General features: G+C 42.1%; 1 protein-coding gene across 1 annotated transcript in view; it reads left to right on the forward strand.

The window, feature by feature from the left end:
* The window catches only part of micu1 (mitochondrial calcium uptake 1), a 51,306-nt gene that overhangs the window by 609 nt on the left and 32,212 nt on the right, over window positions 1-18,485 (forward strand). Inside the window, exons 2-4 of the mRNA XM_034209668.1 lie at window positions 10,866-11,030; window positions 12,021-12,213; window positions 14,701-14,863. Coding sequence (XP_034065559.1) covers window positions 10,866-11,030; window positions 12,021-12,213; window positions 14,701-14,863 — 521 coding nt within the window. The remainder of the gene's footprint in view (window positions 1-10,865; window positions 11,031-12,020; window positions 12,214-14,700; window positions 14,864-18,485) is intronic.

The raw sequence follows: 18,485 nt of genomic DNA on the forward strand, positions 1-18,485 counted from the left end.
ATGTTATATTTACCAGTTAACTTTAGCTGTTGATGACTGTGTGCAGTGTTGTTGTCAAAGACCATGACAGCGACACACTGGTGGGGATCGTAAAATCATGTCAGCCACACACACCCCTCATGAAAACGCAATGTTAGTGGGTGCTCATATGGGAAGATTGTGTTTACGTTATATGGTTAGATAGTTCTGAGTGGAAAATATATGATCTCTCTTAGACAGGTTCGTTTTTTTTGCTAACCTGTGAAGTCAACTTATCTTACTTTTTAACATTGATTGACCCAGGGTTGCGTTCCGATAATCCAAAAATTAGCTCCTAAATTCGAACCCTATCTCCTATTCCTTGACCTCTGAGTGAAACGTCACGGGGTTAAGTGATAGTGGATAGGAGAATTCAAAAGGACTTAGGAGAAGAGACCGCGGTACTTTAGAGAATCCGAATGCACTTTCACTATCCGACGTGTTTATGATGCGCCAGCGGACGTCATTGTGTGCGTCTGCTGCTGTGGGGAAACTATGGAAACTACAGTTTTCTATACAGAGGACTACAACATGGATGTTTAATAAGAACGAGGGACTACTGTAAACTCATCTAGAGACTCTGCACCGTGCTCTGATGCTGTTGCTTTATGCTTTATGAACGTGGACAACAGAGAAACATATTCTTCATGACCAAAGTTGGAATTGAAATAAAAAAGGAAAGTGAAACTTATGCTCGTCACCCTCTCCCTCCGGTCCACATTAATACAAATGATCCCAATACGTATGACTGTATGAACTATTAAAATATCTTAAAATAAATACAAATGTATTTATTATAAACGTTAGTCCTTAACATCTATCACTGTGTATATCACCATTCAAACATATTTTAAAAGTTGAACAACCCCACACAGCTCAGTGAAATGTTGACTTTATTTGATAATTTCAGTAAAAACTAACGTTCATATTTGACTTTTTGATTATAATACTGATGAACGTTCAGAAAAAAGCACTTTGGCAACTTACCACATACGTTATAAAATGCGTAATAAGCACCGTAACTTTCATGATATCATTTCTCCCATTATCGTTTGTGTCCGTGAACGGCCGACTGTTGAGTGACGGCAAATGCTGCGGCTGCAATGCATTGTGGGGCAGCATTTTCTCCTCTTCTTTCGGTAAGGGAGGTCCAGTGGTTCCTAAGCTAAAGGAGGTTATAAAGGAAGTTTGAAACCTCCTTTCCTTTCATTTGGAGAATTGGAACGGCACTTATCATGGCTGCCAGTGACGTACTTCCGGGTCATTTCACTTGGTTAGGAAGGTTCCTAAGCTAAATGGACTATTGGACTGGGCCCCTGGTCCTCAGTTTTTGGTTGTGTGTCTCACAAAACTAGCTACCAGGGCATTACACAGAACCTAGGAGGTTTTTACAGCTTGTGTTTGCTGCCCCTTTTGGATTTCTTTACATGCAGTTATGTCACAGTTCTAACTCTTAGGTTTATACACCTGATATTCCAGTTAGGCGGATAACAATGGCTATCCAATGAGTCACCACGCTTTGAAAAGGACCAAACCTTTGAGTATGATTGACCGTTGTCTGTTTACAACTGCATTTTATTTTATTTTGAATAGTCAACATTCTAAACAACATATGTATGGGGATGATACATTTTATAAATCACCTCATAAGTTAGTTGTCATAATTCACAAGCAAGTCACAGACCTTGGTAGAAGGTAACCATATCAACTTTTCATCATCTTTGCACCTGGTACTTTTGGCAATAATCCACTCTCACTGTTTGAATCTACGCTTCGAGGCAAAACACATCCCTTGGCAACAGAGGAACTGCAAAGTTTAGTGGCTTGGAACAGCACAGTTTACTATTGTTCGAGATGAATGCATCACTAGTTTCAACTCGGGGCATAAAACATAATTTTAAGTGCTGCAGGCTGTTAGGGTGTCCCACTGCCCGCTCCTTTGCTGTCCCTTTTTTGTTTTTACTGGATGTGATCATCCAAGTACCGGGCAGTGTTCACACAACATAAACACTTATCTTTCTCATGGGGCATCTCAACGTTTCACTGTCCGTAAAGTCAGAGATGACATCTCAGAGATTGGACTGATAAATGACAACAATATGGATGTCTAAAGGAAGGTGGTGATGGACCTATCAATGGTTGAAAGGAAACTGTCCGTAGATATTAAGAAAACAACTAAAGAGATAATGTTGATTTTAAGAAGCCCTAAAACGTTCAGCCACCAGTTCGCAATCCGCAACATCCCTATTGCTTTTGAGTAAATATGTCTTATAACCAGTGGTGTAGTGGGAATTTTTTTACTGGGGGGACGCTATTTTAATTAGGTCATCCCAAACAATGCCACACAAGTGCGCATGCGCGCAGTGCACTCACAAAACGGGCAGACAGGTCCACAGAAACTACCGGTATGCTTAGTCCTACTTTAGTTACTGTACTGCAAAAAGCAGACAGCGCTGCGCTCAACACACACACAGACTCAAAACCATGGACACACTGGCACATAAGTTACATAAACAATTTATAGGCCTAAATTGCATAAGTTACAGTATTGCAACTAAGCAGACAGTGCTGCTTCTCTCTCTATCTCTCTCTCTCTCTCCACTTTCAAAATCTATTTAAAACTCATAACAAACAAACAAAATGTCCAAAGTTGTCCTGAAATTAACTTATTAAATAAACAAAACGAAAAATATAGCCATACTTATGCAAACAACATTGAATCTGGACTTGACATTATTCTGATTAGGCCTAGCCTACATTGCAAATAAGCAGACAGCGCTGCTTTTCACACACACACACCTTGGGTTTTGAAGACTGATAAATCCGAAATGGATGAACAAACTTTGCAGCCCAGTTTCCCAGCTTTGCAGTCTATCCTCTTGTTTCCTCCGCCACATCTCCTCCGTCCATACCTCTGGGAAAGGTGAGCTTGAGCTAGCCAGGGGAACGTTGCTAGCGCAGCTAACGTGCACGTTAGCTAGCATTATCCACGTCTTTAGGCGGCTCTTCTGATGATGTATTACTAGCAGCTTCACTTGTAGCTTCGGTGCTGCTAGCCTCTTTCTTCTTGTGAATTATATTCTTTTTAGAAAATAAGTCAAGTAAAACATGTTAGCCTGCCATTATAGAGCTTTTTCGTTAGTGTTCTTGAGGGAAAGAGCTGCCGCAAAATCGACGGGCGCGGCAAGCTGGCTCACCGTGGGTGTGTCAGTGACTATGGTCAGTGACCGCGGGGTCAGTATGAATCATACTGTTTTAAGGAAATCGTTTTTATTTTAATTACTGTGAAATGTATTATGTTTTTGTCATTATTACAACAAATACACACTTGCAACTGATAACACTGGCAATGATTTTATATTTATTAGACTTAAAAAAAAGATCATGCTCCAAATAAGTGGGGGTACGGCGTACCCCCGCGTCCAACGCCCACTACACCACTGCTTATAACTGTATTTATGAGGTCCCAGCTCAGTTTCAGGTCCCAGTATTCAGGCTGAGTGTAACTCTGGACTGTGCTGTGGGACTGGCTGCACTGAATGGCTTTTAAAATGTTAACCAAAGGAATGCCTTTAAACACTTGGCTTACTATGAAAGGATACAACTGGGACAGCCATATGCTGAATAAGCCATCCTTTATTCTAAAAGGTAGGCATAATTGGATGTAAAATATGATGGTCATTGGCTGGGATTTGACGTGTAGGTAATATATGCGTTTGATCAAGACAGAGAGATGCTGATAACTCTTTTCAATTCTATAAACAGTGGGATTTTGTTCTAAATGTGGCAAACTGTTATGGATGTCTATTGCTTCATGGATGTAGAACAAAGACAAGAAAGGGTGGATCCAAGAGACTGTATAACTGGATTCTGTTCTAAGAGTAAATCTCTAAGAAGCAGCTTGAGAAATCTTTTACCAAAAATCTTTATAAAAAAAACGTTCAGTATTTATTTGGTTTATTGCACATCTGCTAGAAAAAAAAAGTATTGTGTTATGTATGTTTTTCTTTTGTGTGTTATATATTCCCTTAAGCTATTGTCCATTGCAATGTGTGTTCCTGTATTTTTTATGCAGAGATGTCTCCACCAGAGATAATGGGTAACCTAATTTATTTATTTAAGTAATTTTATTACATACACATACAGTTGGATACAGATAAAGGAGTTTCAGTGTGGTTCACTGCTTAATTCAAGATAGCTTTCATGTTCCCAGAGTTCCCTTTCTAGACAAAAAGTTCTGACAAGCTAATGAAACGAAATGGCATTGGTTGGTCTCAGCTGTAAAAATTAAATCTATTTTTTGTGCAAGCTCCAAGGCCCCCAACTGGGGATTTCACAGATCATGGGTAACTTTGACTTTGATAATTATTTAATTTCATCTCAGCTGAATGGGCGGTCCTCAGCTGCTAGCTTAGAGTCATACAGTCTGTGTTTTTGTTTGTCCCAATGCCTCTAGTGTATTAGGGCTTTTCTAGCATATGTGTGTACGTTTCTGTGGCAGAAATCTAAAAAATATATATATATATATTAATAATTCGAGAGAAGATCGAGAGTTTCTATTGCTTGAAAAGGAAAAAGGACAAGGACATCCAGAGTTTCCCACAGATATGAAATATCTGTTGGTCGCTTGTTAGCAGACCCTTCACGCGATGGCAGAGCGAACAGGTACAGGTACAGGCAGGGTCCATAATGATAGCCCTATAGTTTAAATCTACTACCCACACATGAACATATGGAAATGGGTTACTATTTAAAAAAATAAATGTATTTATTAATGTATTTAGGAACCTATCCATGTGATTTTTAGTGGGGGTCGACCTCAAATCCTCTAGGGGGGTCCAGGGGCATGCCCCCCCGGTAAGATTTTATTTTTTATTTTGGAGTTAAATGCATCAATCTGGTGCATTTTGAGGGGAAAATAAAGAGACTAGATCTATGGAAACACCTATATTAAACAGAACTGTATACATTTCAATAATCATAAAATCAAGGCCATAACCAATAAAATACCATTTCCAATATGAAAAAAACACTGAAACTTGTTTATTAATTTAGTTTTGGTTCATTTATAGTTGTGAGTGTGTCTGTGCTCCTGAATCAGCCTCTCCTGTCTCCCTCCTCTCCCCCCTCTCCATCCTCTCCCCCTGCTCCTCTTTGAGGCAGCAGCAAAGACTAGTTTTCTCTCAACAAGTTTTAAAAGTGTATCTTGCCTTTTTTCACCTAGTTAACTTTTTATTTATTTATTCATGCATATTTTACTAATCACATTACATTTCATTTAGCTGACGCTTTTATCCAAAGCGACTTATAATGACCGATTACAGGGACATTCTCCCTGGAGTAACTAAGGGCTAAGTGCCTTACTCAAGGGCACACTAGTGGTGGTGTTCCTGGCGGGATTTGAACTCACAGCCTTCCGATCTTCAGCCCACCTCACTATCCATTAGACCAGTGCTTCTCAAAGTGTGGTCCGCGGACCACTGGTGGTCCGTGAGCGCCCCCTAGTGGTCCGCGAGTATATTGGTAACATTTCACATTTGAAATAAATAAATACATTTAAGTTTTCCGCACTCTCGCGGGAATATCTCCGCAATGGAGCGAGGTTAAGTTTCACTTTCGATTGCATGATATAGCTCAGCGCAACACCTTCATCACACATGTTGCCACTTGTTTGTACCATTTTCAGGCGATTTGTAATCTGTTCTAGAAAAACGATGTGTTTTTTGATATTTGTGGAGTTAGGTGGTCCGCGAGTGTTTTTTTATTGGTTAAGTGGTCCTTGGAATGAAAAAGTTTAAGAAACACTGCATTAGACCAATCACTACCCTCTCAAATGGAAATATGTGTTTACATAAATGGTGACCACACCGTTTGAGACCCACTGAGAACTTAGACTAAGTTAACTATCTAAACACTCAGAGAGTCCTTTACCTCACCTGAGCTGAGGTTATCCCGAGCTTGAATGACACACAGAGACCAATCAAGGGCTTTGATTTATGATCTGTATGACAGTGGCCATGTCGGCAGGCCACATCATGTGGACAGCCAGTCACCCTGTGTGAGGCAGGCCACTTAACAGGCCAGAAGGAGGCGAGATCAGAGCAAGGGAGCGAGGGATCATTGTCTACAAGTTAATCGATCGCAGATGGCGTCGTGGTCACGGACGAATAAAAAAAAAATATATAAAAAAAAACTATACAAAAAAAAACAAAAAACTAAATGGGTCGCGAAATATACTTGGGTGGCCGTTAATATACCTGGGCGGCCCGCCCAAGTATAGTCTATGTGTGGGAAACCCTGACATCCCTCTGTTGGGGGGGGGGCAAAGGAGTCTGGTGGGATTATTTTCGGAGTATTGAAGATCGTTTCCCCGACATCGGCGGTGCCTGGTATAGGACAACACGGAATGTGCGTGATTTGGACGCGATGAGCGGGGGGGTTTTAGTGGAGCACGCGCTTGAGCTGCGAGCACCAGAGCCTCGCAGCGGCAAAACTGAGGCTCCGTGGTAAACTGTGGTAACATGAAGAGCCGTTTGGTAGCCGAAACAGCCGGCGCTTTAAGAGAGCCGAGCCAAATGATCCGGCTCACTAACGTAAAAAGACAGTATCTATAAGGGACGGCTCAAGTCTCGCTCTCGGGGTGGATGCCCTCTCAGCCCTGGTCTGGCGGAAACACTGTTTCCCTTATTTACATAATATCTGTGGCACCAGTCTCTTAGCGTCAGTCTTCAGCTTCATACAAAAGGGTACGCCACGCATGCATGCTTGCGGTTCCCCTCAGTCCCAATTGCCATGGGCTGCCGAACACTCCAATTAGCATACGCAGGGCCGCACCACCCTACAGGCCAATCATGCAAGCTGCATGGGGCCCCGCCTTGCGCAGTTCTCCGCGCACCCCCCGTTGACAGGTGAGAGGGGACAAGGGGAGCACGTCTGTAACCCGACACGTTGCAATGAATCGACATCTGACCAATCACGGCTTTGATACGGCCACTAGTGCAGGTGAAGAGATGTCGGTGAAAAGACAGTTTCAGTCCGGCGCAAGCAAGAGGGAAAAAAAACAAAACATGAAGAAACTAGAGCATCACTCGAAGGTGGGTTATTGTATGAGTTAAATGTACAACTTGCGAATTGCCTCATCTCACAATGTCGCTTGGGGCCCCAAGTTGGCCAGGGCCCTGCATACGTCATGTCTTAGTCTGTCTTTCTACCAAATTAGTTTGCCATCCGTGTCTAAATTGTTAATAGGATATCGACAGGTGGCAGCTTCAGGCCTCAGTGGGATGAACTCTTCAGTCCCATCCTTTGTGCCACACGGGAGCTACAGATGCACACCAGTAGCCCCATTGCTTAATATTTAATCATCTTTCCATGACACAGATGAATGAAGCACCACTATGGTTGAAAATGAAGTTCTGGAGCTTAGCTGCACTGGTGGCAATTAGTTTTATCCCGTCTTTCTGTTGTTTATTAATTGAGGTGTGTGAGGATCAGGACATTTTATTCATTGATTTTTAAAGGTATAGTTTTTACTGCAGAGCCGTTTGAAGACACATCCCACCAGTGCACTACTATTGTTCTAAGCTTTGTCTCTTGAGATGATTGTTAATTAGTTTTGTGGCCAAATTGTCCAAATCCTTGCCTAAGACTTACACGACTTTCTGACGAACTGTTCTTGGCATAGTTGTAGCTATGTGCCACTTCTACAAGAAGTTCAGATGATATGTGTGATGTGTAGTTTGAAACTGTTTTATACTTGATTAGCCAGCAGCACATGACTTTTTATCTATCCTCACATGCTGGAAATCACCAAAACGAAATTGTTGTACATTTTTATACAGTACAGTCCTGTGTGAGCCCTGTTATAAGTAGGGTTGGGTATCGTTTGAATTTCCACGATTCTGATTCCGATTCTACTTTTCGATTCCGGTTCTCAATTCCGATTCTTTGAGGGGCAGGGTAAACAAATGATACATGCTTCTTCCACCAAAACAATTACATGTATTCGAGAAACTTTTACACAGGTTAGTTTACAGTATACTTCACATTAATCAGTCTGTTTATATTCACTGCTATGTAACTGTAACCTGAGAACCACTGAAGCTACAACAGTGCAACAGTCCAACTTTTAAACACTCAGAGTCCTTTACCTCACTGAGCTGTAGTTATCAGCCTCTCAGTCTGACTGGAGAGGACTCTCCCTCCACATCATTGTAGAAACATCTTCTTCTTCCGTTAGAGCAGCTAGCACCAGATGCTAATAACAACAGCACGTACCGGTGCTCTCTCCCTCGCTCGCTCCCACGCACGTTGGCTGTGAGCTGCGGGTGCCAGATAAGCCAACATCCCCCATTTTCATCACTTACAGCGTCCATCGTACAGGGCAAATGAAAAGTGTAACCGGGATGAAAAGGGTGTTACATTTACTTAATTATAGGGGTGTAACGGTATCCGTATTCGTCCCGTACCGTCACGGTTCGGCACATGCAGTCACACGAAGAATACGCCTTTTTTTACGAGTTTTAAAAAAAAAGTCTGTCACTCAGGACAGTATTACACTATTTATAATCCAGGAGGCGGTATTGCGCCTAAAAGCCAGCCGCCCGTAAATAACAAATGAAGAACAAGAACAAAACACAACAAAACGAACACAATACATGAAGAAGAACAGTTAGTAGCTATGGCGAGTTCACACAACACTCAGGAGCTAGAAGACCCACCTGCTTCTTTTAAATCAGGTGTGTGGGAACATTTCGGGTTCCCTGTGGACTACAACAATGATGGGGTGCGAGTTGTGGATCGGACGAGGACGGTGTGTCGGCGTTGTTCGACAGCGGTGCGGTATGCTAGTGGTAACACGTCAAACATGCTCAATCACCTCAGAGTTAGTCTCAGTCCCCAGCGAGAGGGTTTTCTCGATGGCAGGTGACATAGTTACCGCCAACAGATCTGCCCTCACTACTGACACCGTTGACAAACTCATCTTTTTGAAGAAAAACTTGAAAATAGAGTAAAGCTTGAGTACCTTTATTTAGGCATAATGGCCTCACACACTCACAAGTTAATTACACATGTTAGACATTGCTCCTAAAGGTACAGATTTTATTTAGTTTTATATTTATCATTGTATTTATTTTATATTTTGACATCAGGAGATGTTATACAGTTCTGTATTGCCTTTTATTGATTGTGATTGAAACACTTTCTTATTATTTATTTTAATATTTTCAAGACATTCTTTTTAGTTGTATAGCTTATTGTTTAACATCAGCCATTATAAATAATATGGCCATCTAATGCCCCGGCCACACGAGGACGAAAACGGTCGTTTGCGTTACTGTTTAGTGTCATATAGACCGTTCGGCCAGACGAGGACGACCGAATACGGCACTAACCGATAACGGGTCCCAAGGTGGATAGAACGGCATACGCAACGCTCTGGGGGGTCCAACGGCTCCGTGTGTATGCCCTATACGATAATTTTCTGATAATGATGAGGCAATAGCCCCGCCTCTCCCCACCTCTGCTGCTCACCCCCGCGTCAAAGTAAACTGCACACTGAATTCAGATTATTTATCTTTCTCTCGATATGGACATAAACGCGAGTGAAGTCTAATCTGACAGGACGGAGACACCTCTCAAACTACCTAAACTAGTTATAAATGTTTATTTTTACTGTCGGCCGGGTCACTCATTACTGGATCAGCTGCTGCATGAAACAGACACTGGCGCTGTCTGAAGAGAGGGAGGAAAAAGAGAGGCTCCATGTATTTTATTATTATATTATATAGAGTCGTTATTCATTTGTTTTAAAGCTCAATAAATAACAAAGAAGACCTTTGACCGGCACTTTTATAATTTTGTCGGAAGATTTAAACTTTAATACACGTTGACTGGCGAAAAACTCTGCCCGGTTCCCTCGGCCCCCACCGCGGAGAATAAACAGAAGGGCAACCATGACAACCATGCTTCTTCGCTGCTTTTGTGGAGGAAGTTACAGCGCCACGTACATGCTCCTGCATATGTACTGCAGCTTCTCCAGCGGTTGGAGCTAAACGGAGCGGTCTCGTGTGGACAGACACTATTCGGATGACTATTGCGTGTGGACGGAAGCTTTTTTGCGATTGCGTTTGCGTTAATCCTATGCGTTTAGCCGTTTTCGTCCTCGTGTGGCCGGGGCATGAGTGTGTGTGTTACTGTTTGTTGTTTGTTTTTAACTGTGTAATACAGTTAATGATTCCAAATGTTAGAGTTCCTTATTTTCATACCAAAACTTGCACTACTGTTTAAAATAAATAACAGCAAAAACAATTATGCATTTGGGACTTTTTTTGCTTTTCCTTTTCCTTGTTGTACCGAACCCGTACCGAACCGTGACCCCCAAACCGAGGTATGAACCGAACCGTGACTTCTGTGAACCGTTACACCCCTACTTAATTATGAATGTTGTTACATCAAGGCCGAAAATTAGGATGAGCCCCAACGGTCAAAACATTTTTTTTTTCCTCCCAGAGCTGTCAGCGCAGCACCTCCACAGATCTGGCGCCCTAGGCGAACATCTATAACGCCAGTGCGATGGGCCGGTCCTGGTCTCAGGTTACGCTGTAGGAAGTGTAGGTACAACGCTACATTTCCCGCCCCGCCGCAGTCATACAGTAGGCTACGGAGAGCGGCGAGAAACATTTCCTCAGGCATCGAAAAGCGGAACCGAAATTCACATTTCTAAATGATGCCGTTGGAATCTAAATGTTAGAACCGGTTCCGAACCGGAACCGGTTCTCGGTACCCAACCCTAGTTATAAGTAGCAGCTTTTTCACCCCACCCTTTTTTTCTTTACTTCCCTCAGGATGTTCCGCTTGCGGGCATTGTCCGCAGTTTCGGTGGGGCTAACGCAGTTGACCCGCCGTTACAACAGTGGGGCTGTGCGAGGGTCTGGCCGGAGGAGGCTGATGCTGGCTGCCCTGGCTGGGGTCACTGGTGTGTCTGCCAGTGCTGGACTGCTCTGGCAAAGGTAAGTCTGAGCCCATAATTACCTCTGCTGTGCGCTTATGATGAGTAGTACTGGGATAATGATAATTGCCTGTTCTGCTATTATTGTCATTTTAAGAGTAGTTTGTCTTTTATCTAATTATCAATCAAACTTGCTCAACAATCCCAAACAGTGTTACTCACAACGTCAAATCACTGGATTTTATTTTCCATGCTTTTTTTTAGCTGCCTTTTTGTTCTTGTTTCTTTGACTGGACCATGCTTCTCTTCACACCTTGACTTCAGGCTTTATCTGGCGCGAGCCTATTCAACAAGCAATCCTTGATCCACATCGAGTAAACTAGGATTTACTCGCGGTGCAGTTTTTGATAAAAACAATTTTGAGCACATGCCAAAGTCGATTCCCCTCCGTTACACACAACTGTTAGGGAAACCACCCATTGAAGTTGCTTACCTGCATTTCTGTTGACATGCTAAGCCACCACCCCAGGAGTGTCACATAATGTTTTTATGGCTATTCATTACTAACGAGGCTTGTGTTTAGTTAAGGCAAAGCTAGGGAGAGTTTTGACGTTAGAGCTCTATGGGGACAGAATGACTGTGCAAGAGGCAGAGTGATGGATGGGGCCTCAGGGCATTTGAGACTGATGGGACGAGACTGTTCCAGGCTCTCACCCCAGGCTTCATTCTCGCTGTGTCTCGTTAAACTGAATTATTATGAACCCAAGACAGACTCTGCTATTTATTATTATTATTCCAATTTTCAATTTAGTCTGAAGATGGTCAGGTGGGAGCTTGCCCTGGTAGACCTCTCAGCAAGCAAAACACAGCACGGCACAACATCTCTCTGACTCCCCCAGAATCATAGCTGCAGAACAAAGTCAGCCACACACATCACCAAATCTACTTCAAGAGCAAAACACAAAATGATATTGCAATACATTTGTCTTTGTAAATGACATAGAAATGTCTCCCTTGTCTCCTTCTAATTCGTTTTTTTGTTGAAAACTAGAGCATATGCTGAAGCGGGGCCTTCCGTTCGACACTTTGAGCAAACAGCCGGAGAGGGGGTGGATTTCGTGAAGGATGCCGATGCCGAGACGGAGTCGGAGAAATCGGTGGAGGCCAGCAGCGGAGACGAAGAAATAACTGAAGGCGGTGAGGAAAAAAAAAAGAAGCAACGCTCTGGATTCCGTGACCGCAAGGTAATCAATAAATAATCAACATACAACTGTTCACTTAGTCCAGTAGTTAATTCACCTCGAAATGTGTTTTGAAAGCCCTCCCAATTAATGATCAGAATGCAAACGCCAGTATATTTTTGATGGAATATTTTACGAACAAAGGAATCTGCACGCATTGTGCTGTCGTACAGATTTTATTGATGTCAATTAGGTACCAGGTGACAAAGGACAGCCCAAAAAAAAACAAAGGCCCTTTTGATATGGTGCGAAATACACAGTGTGTAGTTCTATATATTACCTTTGGAGGACCAGGAAGAAGGAATGAGGAAGAGTTTTGAACTGTGGATTAGTGTTGTCACGATACCAACATTTTGGTTTCGATACCGATACCAAATCAAGAATTGCGATTCCGATTATTTTTCGATACTTTTCTTAAAAAAAGGGAAACAGTCTTAAATGTAATTATTGTGCTTTATTTCACACCAGAACCATAACCATAACACAAACTTTTAAATAATGAGAACAATAAATAAAATAAATTACAAGAATTCGTATTAAATCAAATTAAAACATTTCTTACAGACAGGCCTCGTGGTGTCCGTAGGCTTGCCCTCACTGTCAGAGATATAGCTATATATAGTCTTTTTTGTCAACAAGCCGAGGCGCAGCGGCAGTTGCACTTCCACTTGCAGCCATGCTTTTCGCTTTCTCACATGCTCTGGCAGCTAGCACGTGCACGAGAGAGGGGAGGCACTTAGAGCGTGCTTGAGAGGGCAGGGACTGCAGGCACGGGGCAGAGCGCTGAACACACACGACTTATTAAAACAGCGCTTTCTCACCGGAGTACTTTTCCCCGTCATTCTTAAAGTACCGATACTAATGAAACGGAGGAATCGTAACGTTTTTAACGGCAGGGTATCGCGGTACCTTTCAAGTATCGGTACACCGTGCAACACTACTGTGGATGCAATTTTCTCAAAGGAAATGTGATGCAACAGTATATATGGGTGTAGCTGTAACAATTGTGCAATCACTCTTGCCTCAGCAGCAGCCTCAGCCTGCTGAAAGCATATACAGCAGACGTCTAGGGAGCAGAACGTTTTAGTGAATCACAGCACTGCAGGACTCACTAGCGTGTTGGTAAAAATAGCTTGTTTGTTCCAGCTCGCTCAGTACATACAATAAAGAGTCTCTGTCTAATAACATTTGCTGTGTGAAGTTGTGTGCAAATCTTCAAAATGTGCATCTGTTCTTCAAATGTAGATCATTTGTTGTTGAGATTGTGGGTACTTCCATATGTTTTTCTTTATTTTTGTCTGAAAACACTCCAATTACTAAAGTGCAAAATGATGTAGCAAGAGGGAATTTCCACTCAGATTTTCATGTTCAGTTCTTACTTTGAAAAAGATCTGACACTTGCAGAAAAATCTTTGAGAAACTGTAATAAATAACTGGTGTAAGTTGAAATTCATCCCCTGGTTTTAAATGTGCAATTTTTGTAATGGAGAAGAGATTGCATCAATGGCTGAAAGCTTTCAAACCGGGCTAGAGTCTCCATCAGTGTGGGTGATGCTGCGATCAGTAGCCTGTAAATCTGAGAAGATGAGATGACATCGTATCCCGGGCTTTCTGTCAGCATTTCCACATGACTGTGCCATAACCTCTCATCCATACGCTGATGGTTGCCTCCTCTGAGGGACACACTCTTGGGGATTTCCCCATGGACCAATAAGATCTGCTTAAAAGGGAGAACCAACAAAGGCACGCAATCATCGCTACAGGCGCGAGACGAGAATCCTTTTTGATGAAAGTCTGTTTCTCACTCTTTTTCTTATCAAGTTGGAGTGGATAACGGCTTCAAGAAGTTGAAGCTGCGTAACGTATTTGACTTTCTCCACAGGGGAGTTTGTGTGGCGTACACAATCATTCAGTGTCACATCAAATAACGGTCTGTGTGGATTAGTGTAGCTCAGCTCGGTTCCCAAACCGACACCGCTGTAACAATTTCCCAGTTTTGCTGCATTTGTTGGAAACTTTCTGCTGAAAAGCAAATGGCAGAGTCAAGGCAAACATTGACGTGGCTTATATGTGTAACAGAGCTGAATGATTTAGCCATTTCCAAAATGTTGGACTCTGGTTTGTCATGCTGTTAGCCTTATGTGTGGTTGTCACAGCTTTGTGTGGCCATGATAGTTCCTGCAGTCTCTTTTGTTAACCTTGTTAGTCTCAATGCTGTTGATAACACTATTTCCTGTTTTGATTACGGGATGCTTGAGTCGGGAGGATAGTATACTTACCCCCCCTCAGTCCATCAACTTGTTTTTCTCTCACCACCTGCTTCTTTATTCTGATCACTTCTTCACCCTCTTAACTCCACTTCAACTCATTTGACTTTCCTGCACACAGGAATGGATAGCTGGGTCTTGATTTGGTTGATGCTGAGGTATGTTAGAGTGGTGCTTCCGCCTCATGTGTGATCATTAATTGTGGTTCCTTTCTGCTTTGCAGGTGATGGAGTATGAGAACAGGATAAGAGCCTACTCAACCCCAGACAAAATATTTCGCTACTTTGCCACGCTGAAGGTCATCGGCGAGCACGGTGATGCTGAGGTTTACATGACGCCGCAGGACTTCATACGCTCCATCACTCCTAACGAGAAGCAGCCTGAGAGTGAGTCTCCTCTCCTTCCTTCTACATGCTTTGCTTAGGCTTTATCACTGACTCAATCACATGATACAGATAGTTTCTATGTTCTTAATTACGTTTTTCTTTATCGCTTTTGTGTGTTTTTTAGATTCAGGTACACTTATTTTTTTGCAATTCTTTATTTAGAAGATAGTCCACCAGTTACAATTAAATAAACTTGCAGTTACAGAGAGTAATAAAGGTTTGTGATAAGGGAGCAGTTGGCATTGAAATCCTCCCCTCAGGTACATTTTTACAACATATACTTTATGTAGATGTACAATGGCATCACTACTTTTTTCCACTCTACAAGTGAAGCTAAAAGATCCCCTATTAGCCTAAATCTGCACAGTAGTGCTTGGGGAGCTCAAGCTTAGTATCTAGGTCCCGCCCACACACCTGCACGATCCAATCACAAGCCAAGCAAAACCACAGCTTTTAGCACAAGCCACCTAGCACCACAGTAGCTTTGGCTAGGATATCTCTAAAATACATTTATGTTCAAGTTGACACATGTTAAAGTACAGACTTGTGATTGTTATAGAAAGTAAACAGTAAACAGCTCCTCTCCCTCTCAAGCGTCCACATTTGCAGCTAATTAATTCAGTCACAGTTATCAATCGTAACGTTTGGCATCAGATTTATAGCATCAAATAAGTGATTAATACGAAATATTTCATTTAAAATTAACACTTGAGTATATATCAGCTTGACAATAACTACTATTAGATTCAGTGGCGTTTTCTCCTGGAGGCCAGGGGAAGCCAGCCTTCCCCTGTTTTTTCGGATTGTAGTTATAATTTTAATAAATAAATAAAAACACTTCGTTTAGTTTCGGAAATTCTTCTTTGTTGTGTGTTGCTGCCGGCCCGTCTCTCCCCCATTCCCATTGATTATTTTACAAAGAGTGAAACAGCGCCCCTCTAGATGTTATGGTGAAACAGTAGATTGCACTCTCTGTTGCGAGAGGAGGCCAGCTGAAATTGGCTTCACTTGGTGAAAAAAAATTGAGAGATTGACCAATCAGACAAGGCTCACGTCATGCCCCTGCCAACCTGTGGCCGTTTCTCAATCTCGAGGATGCTGGCTTGGTAGTTGCGTACTTCCAAGTCACTTCCTTCAGAAACAAAGCAAGTTTCCGCCGTTAGAAAGTAGCAAGCAACTGAAGCAAGTGCAATTATGGAGGGTGGAGATTTGGAGTATTTAATCAAACATAATTGTACTAAACTTCTGCTACAGCAGCAACAACAAATACAATCTGATGACAGGCCAATTCCCAAACTGGAGCTGTGTACAGCGAGGAAAAAAGGAGCGAATCGGACGTAAAACGTTAAAGGTCTCCTGATTTAGTTTGTGAAATGCTTATTAGAGTTTCGGCTGGAGAGTGCGTGCAGACCTGTCGGTTAGATAACAGGCGTGTGTAAGTCCTGCATCTGTATGATACAAATGTGTGTAAAATGATACCGGGTGCTGTAATCACTCATCTGGTTACGTTATTACATTGACCACCACACCCCCGACCCAAAAGAAAGGATGTATTATTGGTTTCCCCTAATTTTTTCCTCACGCCACCCTACTGATTAGATTACAGAAACTGTATAATTTAGTGGGAATGCTGTTTACAGCATTCCAACTAACTGTTATTCTACGCACGAAAAGTTTATTATTATTATTATTCCGCCGACTTATTTTGGCCCTCTTATCCTCCCGCATTGAACATCGCAGAAACTCCGTTCAAACATCAAAACGTTCAGCTCGGTCGGGAATCGATGGCTATTACTTTTCTCATTCATACCTTTCATAATTCCAGAGATACATCCCATAATACATCAACATTTTAACATTGAAGTCAATGGAGGAAATCTTCAGACTTCAACAAATCTTCATGCGACTTCAACTGCTAACTGTTCATTCATACTTTCACTCAGAAACCTCATTCCAACTTTCAAATGTTACAAATCTTTCTGACATTATTCGTGTAAAACAACTTAGAGATATTAACATTTGTTCAGACCTTGTTTTCGAGGTTTTCTTCACATTTTAACATTAACTAGAGTGCGTGATGTCACAGCTAGAGGGTAAGAAATCTTGAAATGTGCCTTCATATATTTTTTTAAAACTGCCATAATTCCCAAACCCTACATTCCTGGGACATCATTTTTCATGACAAACGTAGGAAAACATCTCGTAGCTAGTAACAAATAATTAAGCAAAAATAATTAAACAAAATGCTTTTTGAGGGCATGAAGTGACAAAAACGTTCAACATTCCTCCATTGAAGCCCATTGTAATTTCAGGAAGATATTTCCTCACGGTAGCAGCCGCACACCTTTAGTTAAACTGCCAAAAAGGCCACATTATTAACCCGAAACTACACAAAAATTACACTTCAGATACTCAACTTCCTTGACATGCTTCACGTTTTGAAATTTCACAGATATCTGTTATGGTTCTTCCACAAAACGTTCACATGTAAGAGGTTCATCTCTCATTCAGAACAATGGAAACCTGTGATCTCTATAGAGCTCGTTACCTCAACTATAAACACCTGTGTAATGGAACACGATGATGTCATCACTCCAACTGACATGCAGCAGACTTCAACAGTCCAGCTGTGAAGACGATTTGGGACAGTTTTAAGATTTCTTCAAATGCCGTTGCCATGGCAACACAATGCTCGCCTTGAAACACGGTTTTCTCATAACTTCAGTGAAAATACTCCAAACAGCCCAGAATTCACAGGTTTGATAACGATGCAGCCATCAATGCATCTAAGCGTAGTATGGGGTGTCATGAAATGCCGTTGCCATGGCGACAGACCACTCGCTATGAAACACGATGAGGCTGTAAGTCCAATGGACACGGTCCAATCGTCCCCCAATCTTCACTTGTATATCACCGGTCTATGCCTCAACAGCTCTACGCCAAATCTGAGATCTCACCATATGCCGTCTCCATGGAAACGCATCCCTCGCCATAAAACAGGATGTCGCTATAAGTCCAATGGACACGGTCCAATCGTCCCCCAATCTTCACTTGTATATCACCGGTCCATGCCTCAAGAGCTCTACGCCAAATCTGAGATCTCACCATATGCCGTTTCCATGGAAACACATCCCTCGCCATAAAACATGATGTCGCTATAACTCCTATGAAAATGTTTCAAAAGTGCTCAAACTTCACATTTGTGCTAACAGTCCAGCCGTAAAGACATCTATGGGACAGTTTTGAGATTTCTTCAAATGCCTTTGCCATGGCAACACAATGATCGCCATGAAACACGGTTTTCTCATAACTTCAGTGAAACTGCTCCAAACGCCCCAAAACTTCACAGGTTTGGTAACAATGCAGCCATCAACGCATCTAAGCGTATTATGGGGTGTCATCAAATGCCGTTGCCATGGCGACAGATCATTCGTCATCAAGTTAGTTCAGAAGTTTGCAGTTCAAATATTCTGCTGCTTTTCCAAGCCTTTTTACTTTCTTTTCTTCTCTCATCACACATTCAAGCCCCCAGTGTTCATGTATCATTTCAATCTAAATTCTTCACCCTCTTCTTACACATTACATTTCAGCATAGCAGTTTAGCATCAGCTTTTCAGCATAA

The sequence above is a fragment of the Gymnodraco acuticeps genome, unplaced genomic scaffold, assembly GCF_902827175.1.
Source record: "Gymnodraco acuticeps unplaced genomic scaffold, fGymAcu1.1, whole genome shotgun sequence".
Taxonomy (NCBI): domain Eukaryota; kingdom Metazoa; phylum Chordata; class Actinopteri; order Perciformes; family Bathydraconidae; genus Gymnodraco; species Gymnodraco acuticeps.